Source organism: Stegastes partitus, unplaced genomic scaffold (assembly GCF_000690725.1).
Source record: "Stegastes partitus isolate 25-593 unplaced genomic scaffold, Stegastes_partitus-1.0.2 Scaffold190, whole genome shotgun sequence".
Lineage (NCBI taxonomy): Eukaryota > Metazoa > Chordata > Actinopteri > Pomacentridae > Stegastes > Stegastes partitus.
The window spans coordinates 540,763-548,847 of NW_007577921.1; the positions used below are offsets into that span (position 1 = coordinate 540,763).

Sequence of the window (8,085 nt, forward strand, 5' to 3'; positions counted from 1 at the left end):
GAGACAGAGGAAAGTGATTCACCAGCTACAGCCATCCAAAACCAGAGAGCTGTGGCATGGGGCTTGAGACGACTCCTCAACTGGATCAAGGAGGAGTATGGAAATCCACAGATTTATGTTACTGAGAATGGAGTGGCTACAACCACTGAGATCACAGTTGATGACACAGACAGAGTATTTTTCTACAAAACCTATGCTGATGAGGCTTTAAAGGGTGAGTTACAAGTTACATGTGTTTGAAGTCAACTTTCATTTGGTCAAATTCTAGCATACTGAAGGTAATCACTGGTTGACATATCCAGTAGTTCTAGTGATACAAATTAGATATACATGCAGTACCCCTTCCTGTTTGGTCATTGTGTGGAATTAAACAATAGAACATGTTATTATAGGCTACATATATGCAGACATCCATTTTAATTGCTAATTAGGTTTTCTCTGTCTTATAATATGCAGCTCAAAATCTTGATGGTGTAAACGTGAAAGGATACATGGCAACATCTCTCATGGATTCTTTTGAGTGGAAGAGTGGATACAACTTTGGATTTGGATTGCACCATGTTGACTTCAATGACCCAAAAAGACCAAGGACAGTCAAGTACTCAGGTCTTTTTTATAGCCAGGTCATGAAGGACAATGGTTTCCCACTACCAGATGATGAGAAGACACTCTATGGAGAGTTTCCAAAAGATTTTTATTGGAGCACTGCCAGCGCCTCTTACCAGGTAGGCAATACCATCCCACATCTGTTTCAACAGTAGTACAGAGTACTCTACACTAACATGGCACAGTAGAGTTGAGCAGAGCTGGAGTGGGATGGACAGAGTGTTTACCAAGACAGGTTTTGTAATTCTGCTTTTCTTTCATTTCAGATTGAAGGCAGCTGGAGAGCTCACGGAAAGGGACTGAGTATCTGGGACAAGTTTGCCCATACTCCTTTGAGAGTGGGCAACAGCGACAATGGCGATATTGCTTGTGATAGTTACAACAAGGTTGACGAGGATGTTGAAGTGCTGAAGAAGTTGAAAGTGTCCCACTATCGCTTCTCTGTGTCCTGGCCCAGAGTGCTTCCTGATGGCACTAATAAGTACATCAATGAAGATGGACTCAACTACTACCACAGATTACTGGATGCTTTGAAAGCTGCAAATATTAAGCCCCAGGTACACAGTGTTGTTAGGATGAATTCAAGTAGTGCTGTGTATATTTAAAATGTGCCTGTTTAGAATGGGCCAATTGTTTGGCCTCCAGTATTGCTGCTTGCAGCTTTCTTGACATCATTGACCAACCGTTCATCTACACTATTTCAAAATTGACTGCACTGGGTTATTAAATCTTAACCATTAAAGCCAAAATTTAACTGGTACCTCCTTAGGTGAAACCAGTGGCATCGAGAGAGAAGGTTAATACTACACAATTGTCCAATAGCAATTTGCTTCATGTGGTAGTGACTACTTTTTATTTTAAAGAAAAGATTGCCTTAGCAAAATAAAATCTGCATCAGCTGTGAAATGTTTGTCACACTTATGACTGTAGTATGCGTTTTTTTCTTGTCGACTTTTCAGATTACACTGTACCACTGGGATCTTCCATTAGAGCTACAGAAAGTAGGAGGCTGGGAGAATGAAACCATTGTTCAAAGATTCAGAGACTATGCTGAAGTTTTATTCAGCCGACTTGGAGATAAAGTAAAGTTCTGGATCACCCTCAATGAGCCCTACATTGTAGCCAACCTTGGCTACGGATATGGGACCTTTGCTCCAGGTAAGCAAGCAACTTTCTGTTCTTTATAGGCTCTCTACCTTGATCAGTTTTATTCACTTACTGTGGTGAAAAGCTGTAAAAATCTAAATATAGTCATTTTGTTTGGCACACAAATCCAGTGGAACACAATAAAAGTACAACAACTAACTAAAGACTACTAGTCCACGGTCAAGCTAGCAGCTCTGTTAGGCCTGATGATGACACTAGATTAAAAAATGTCATCATTGGGGACTCTTGATTTCCAAAGTATCACCAAAGTGAAGGCAAATCATGAATGTCTGGATAAATAGCTCAGTCTGAAAAAAATACCATCACTAACAAGAGTTTATGTGAATGGAAGAACAGGTTTTAACTTTTATATCACAAATGAAACAACACAAAACAGAAGCTATAAGTGGTCTGTTGTAATCTCAAATGTTTCAGGTGTTGTGAATAAGCAGTACAATGCAGCTCACAACCTAATCAAGGCCCACGCTGAGGCCTGGCATCTCTACAATGAGAAGTATCGAGCAACGCAGAGTGGTGTCATCTCCATTACCATCAATTCTGATTGGGCTGAGCCAAGGAATCCATATAAGCAGGAGGATGTGGATGCAGCCAGACGCTACTTGCAGGTAGAAAAGCAGATGTCAACATTCGAAGTGACACTTTTTACACGTTTCTTTCACCTTTACTGTTTACTAGATGGTTTTACGTGTCAGGATGTCAGCTGCTTGTTCAGTGAATACATCTCATCTAATCACATAACATGGACATTTTTTTTTCCAGTTCTTTATTGGCTGGTTTGCCCATCCCATCTTCAGAGGGGATTATCCCGAAATAATGAAAACAACCATTCGTGAAAGAAGCCTCGCTGCAGGTCTCGCTAAATCAAGGTAAATGAACAAAAGTTGAGACCATCACAAGCAGAGAAATCAATTTGAGTGAATCATGTTACAATCACAGGGTGTACAAAGACATTTGCGTGTAGTGTAAAAACATCAGTCAGTATGCATCCTTTCATCATTTGTTCACATCAGCAAAACAACCTTTGTGATCTGGTTAAGTAGACTGAAGGTATTTGCTGGCAGGTGAATAAATATATTTTGTCGCAAATAGTAATGTTTGTGAGAAATCCTGGATAAGGCAAAACTCTTTTTTTTTTTCACTATAGGCTTCCGGAGTTCACGCCTGAGGAAATCGCGAGGATCAACGGGACTCACGATTACTTCGGCTTAAACCATTACACCACGGTTCTTGCATACCCTTATGATTTAGGAAATCGGCAGGATTATGAAGGTGACAGGTCAGTTGGAATTATAAAGTGTCTCTCTGCTAACTTTTGATTACTCTGTTTTTTTGTGCCTTACAGTACCTGAGCAGAAGATTAGTGACACAGAAGGAAATTAAACCCACAAATAAGGGCCTGTTTTAATAACAACATATTTGCCTGGAAATGTTTACTTTTTTCATTGGACGGCCAAAAAAATCAAGCCAGAGTTACATGGTGAAGTGATCCTAAACTGTGACGTCTAATCCAATATTCAGGGGCACGAGACAAACTTCCGACCGCACCTGGATTGGCTCTGGCTCCTTCTGGCTGAAGATCACTCCATTTGGATTTAGAAGGCTCCTCAAGTTTATTAAGGAGGAGTATGGAAATCCATCCGTCTATGTCACAGAGAATGGGATCTCAGAACGAGGAGTAGTGGACCTGAATGACGTCTTCAGAGTCCACTACTACGAAACCTACATTAACCAGGGTCTGAAAGGTGAGATAGTCAACACGAAACAAGGAGTAGACTGAGTTATTGGAACTTTATTGCTTAGATTCTTTGCATTCTTAAAATTAGAGATTTGTAAGACAAAAAGACCAACATCAAATAATAATCCAGATTCACTGACCCAAGGTTGTATGTTTTTTTTGACTTGCATGCATGTTAAATGTATTCCTGTTGTTGTCTCAGCCCGCCTTCTGGATGGAGTTGATCTGAAAGCGTACACAGCCTGGTCATTGATGGACAACTTTGAGTGGGCTGCTGGCTTTGCCGAGCAATTTGGTCTTTTCTTTGTGAACCGCTCAGACCCTAATCTGCCTCGCAGCCCTAAAAACTCAGCACTTCGCTATGCTTCCATCATCAAGTGCAATGGCTTCCCAGATCCGGCTCTTGGACCCCATGAGTGCTTGATCCCTGACGATGGAGGTAACATAAACTTGAAAATGTCTAAAGCAATGTTGAGTGCGCACCAATGTAGCTTCTGCCAGGTTATATGTCCTGCAATATTTATGTATTAGGTATAATTTTTATAAGTTCATTTTATTCTAAAAAGCCAGCGTATTTCAGAGCTTTTATTTTTCCAGTGTAGCATACCTTGATGCATCCTGTTAACTTTTTTCAGCTAACTAGGGGCTTTTACTTTAGAATGCCCACATACGTGAACTTCCTTCCCTTGGCCTTGCTACACTCTTGTTCCTTTTTTAAGGAAAAAACACCATATAGCCACTATAGAGCCTTAAACTACTGTTACCTGGGAAAGTCTCTTATTTAGACCCAACTGATATGGAGGGCCACTTAACATTCTGTGGCTTATGGAGATTGATCTGGGACATATTAGAACATGTATCAAGGCTTTGTTAATATCATCAATAGCAGCTGTGTTGATTTGCCTCTGCTGGTAGATATGCCCTGCTTATAGAGTACACAACAACATACATAGTCCATCGAGGTCCCCATGTTTGATATTAAACTGAGAAAGAAGGACTCCAATCAACCAGTCACCTGTGAGTCACTGGTTGTCTTGGTGATTCCCTACAACCCTAGAACCGCTTTCAGACATGCACTCTGTTCCGTTCATCTGACGGGTCGACCGCATGTGTGAATACCCGCCCTGTTCTCTTATCTGTAAAAGTCCCGCCACCAGTCTTACTATGCTGAACCCCATAAGTCTGTTTAACTGTCAACACGGCAACAGTGTGAACTGAGCCTTTACATGGACTGAGGGACACGCACAAACAGAGGTGCGGTGTACAGTTATTTACCTTTTCACATCTCGGCACCAATATTCGCAAACATCACAGAGGTGCTTAATGCACAGCTTCCATCCGTTATTTATACACCGCTTAATCCTCACTAGGGCCGGAGGCTATCACAGCCAACGCAGGGTGAAGGCAGGTTCACCTGGACAGGTCACCAGTCTATCACAGGGCCACACTTAGAGACAGACAACCAAGCACACTCACATTGACACCTATGGACAATTTAGAATCACATGTTTTTGGACTGTGGGAGGAAGCCAGACAACATGAAAAGATCCCAGGTGTCCTAACGGGGGATCTTCGAGCTGTGAAGCGACGGTACTAACCACCGATCCACCGTGCAACCCTCATTTTGCTCTGAGCTTTTTTAATACCTGCAGCATCAGACAGCAGCAGGATCCATGTGTGCATCTCCAAAGAGTGCATGGTTCCAAAGACGGCATGGGTTTAGCAGCTGACTTCCCATTTCCGAAAAACTGCATGACAATTGGTAACAAAAGAACATACAATTCCTGATCAAGCCACATGTTTTGATGTATAATATGAGTTTTCGCAAAGCTGCAGAACAAGTTACGTACCAAAAACTGTGTTGGAGGAATCTATAAGAACAAGCCCGAAGAATAGTTTGAAGTGTGATTTAGTGCCTTTGCATTGGCACACTTACAAGGTCCACATATTTAAAGCTTATGCAGTAACTGTCAGATTTAGGAAGTGAATAACCCATGTTGGTTTGTACTCTAAGCAGCTGTAGAAACACTTGTAACAGTGTGCAGAACATATATCCATTTCAAACAGAGGCTGGATATAGTCTGTGTGTAAAAATTTGCCGAACAGGGATCAATGATGACATTTTACTTGATTCTTATCCTGCTCTCACAACAGGTTCAACAGTACCGCCACCCGGCCCTGGTAATTCTACGGACAGAGTGAACTTCTTGGGTCGGCGGCTTTCAGCTGATGATGCTGAAGTGTCCCTTTATGTCCTGTTTGGATTCCTCCTTGTAAGTCTTATTGGGATCATCATTGTTGCATTTTCTCTCGTGAAAACGAAAAAGAAGAAGAAGAAGTCAAAGAAAGCATCAAAGGAAGCAGCAAAGATGGAAAGAATGTAAGGAAAGCTTTGGAGGAAAGTCAAAACCAGCCAAAGTTTTGGGCTTTTTTTGTTTTGTTTTTGTTTTTGGCATTTGTTTGTTGTTGTTTTTTTTTTTTTTAAAGTATAATTAATTCAAGAATGTAGGAGAGCTGTGTTGTTTTAACATTTGGAGCCAAATGGCCTCTACATTAGTCAGAGTTCTTTAACAAGTAGCTGTGAAGATGTGCTGCTTACCACCAGGACAGAAAGAAAGAAACCAGAATAAAGTTGTTGTTGTACTTTAGGGGTTTTTTTTGTATGTTTTCTTTGTTACAAAATGTGAGATTTAATTTCTTTTGTGGTTGTAAATTATAGTTTAATACATGTTAAAGTAATAGGTAATGATAATTTGCATTTCTGCCAGTGTTGTAATGTGTGTCTATAATTTAAATATCATCTGATGCAGGGACTTAACACACATTAATTCACATGTACAGCCGTGCAGTTACTTGTATGTGCTTTATTTCAATGATTTATATTTGAATTTGTATTGCTTGAGTTGAATAACTGAACTGTAACATTGAATCTTAATGATATTTTTTGAATTTGTATTATATAAATTGAAGCTCTGTTCCAATAAATTTGAAAACAAAAACTAACAGTTTGAAATTGAATTCTGTTGCTTTGAAATTGTTCTCAATCCTCACTGAAAAGTCACCTCTCTACATTCAGCTTTCACAATTTCAGTTCTTGAAATTTAGATTCCGTGTCTTTCGTGCCTAAATCTCTGGATCCATGAGTGTCACGCCCACTTTGTCAAAGTCATGTGACCAATGCTGCTTCGACATTCAATGTTAATCAAGCAATTTTTTTTTTTGAGAGACAGATAAAGACTTCATGAATAGTGTTTTCACATGTTCGTCAGTGTGACTGAACGACCTCTGGATGGCGCCAGTAAATAATTTTTCAAGAAGACACTGACTGTAACTCTGCTGTGGCAACAAAATGTAGAAAGTCTCACATTTCTTATGCCTTAATATTTAACTAAAAAGTAAGATTCGGCTAAATATGTGTATAAAATGAAGACGGTATGTCAAGAAAACTGATATCATGCAATGAAGCTTGTTGCATGTCGACTTTGAGAAACAGAATTTTTCATACATACATGTGACTCTTTCTAGCATTTTGACTAAAATAACGTCATTAAGATCCTGATAAGGAGTACATTTAATTCTAAAGTTTGCTGAGGTCTGACACTGTGACGGCTTGATGCTGATGCAATTCTTACATAGTTTCCCACTGGGACTAATATAGTACTTTATTTATGTATTTGATAGCTTGAGGCCACGTATACAGGGTTAAACTGTTGGACAGGCAGTTGCTCCACTGAGTTCTTAAAGAAGGGGAAGGGTTTTTGTTTTACCTGCATCATTTTTAGGGAGTCTGTGTGCTTTAGGGATTTGAACCCCCAACTTCAAAAACATGCACTGCCACTGACCTCTGGCTAAAACCATGACAGCTTGGTGGAACCAAGACATGCCCCTACATGCCCACTCAGTGACACAAGCTTTATAGGGGCTAGCAGGGCAAATACAAACCTTCCCTGCTCCCACCTGCTAGGATACCTACATCTGGTCTCCAGGGTGACCTGCCTTCTCAACAGGATGTACGCATTAATGCGCTGTGGGTGTCTGTTCTGCATGCTCCTCCCTGCCTGCTCCTCAACAGCTCTGATCAACAAGGGGTCTGGTCAATATCTGAAACCCCACAGTCTGTCAGGATGGGGTATGAGTCAGAGTGGCAGGAAAACATATTCACTCATAGTTTCATATGAAATGTTTTTAGGTCAAGTTGATTAACTTCCATGAAAGTTTGATGACTTGAACATACATGAATGATTGCTGATCTGGATTATATGCACTTGTACGCGATGCCACACATACAGACGAAGTATAGCTGTTACGTTAGACTTAAATAATTGCATGTGCAGTAAAGAAAACATGAAAGACTGTGGGCAGAGTGTGTTGAATTAAATCAGTACAATGCTGTGATACACTTGAAATTTAAAAAAATAAAAAATGGAGCAATTTCATCATTATTGTTATTATTCTTACTAATTATATTAATGATTATAATGATGATGATGATGATAATAGAAAAAGTCTCTTGAAAATACAGTAATTTTCCATTATTAAAGTAAATGGTACAGCTGGCCCTTTAGATAGATAGATAG

General features: G+C 40.0%; 1 protein-coding gene across 1 annotated transcript in view; it reads left to right on the forward strand.

Moving 5' to 3' along the window:
- The window catches only part of LOC103356268 (lactase-phlorizin hydrolase-like), an 86,407-nt gene extending 81,176 nt beyond the window's left edge, over positions 1-5,231 (forward strand). The window contains exons 10-19 of the mRNA XM_008280354.1: positions 8-214; positions 457-725; positions 873-1,163; positions 1,566-1,764; positions 2,188-2,378; positions 2,533-2,639; positions 2,918-3,049; positions 3,292-3,515; positions 3,711-3,947; positions 5,161-5,231. Coding sequence (XP_008278576.1) covers positions 8-214; positions 457-725; positions 873-1,163; positions 1,566-1,764; positions 2,188-2,378; positions 2,533-2,639; positions 2,918-3,049; positions 3,292-3,515; positions 3,711-3,947; positions 5,161-5,231 — 1,928 coding nt within the window. The remainder of the gene's footprint in view (positions 1-7; positions 215-456; positions 726-872; positions 1,164-1,565; positions 1,765-2,187; positions 2,379-2,532; positions 2,640-2,917; positions 3,050-3,291; positions 3,516-3,710; positions 3,948-5,160) is intronic.
- The last annotated feature ends 2,854 nt before the right edge of the window (positions 5,232-8,085 follow it).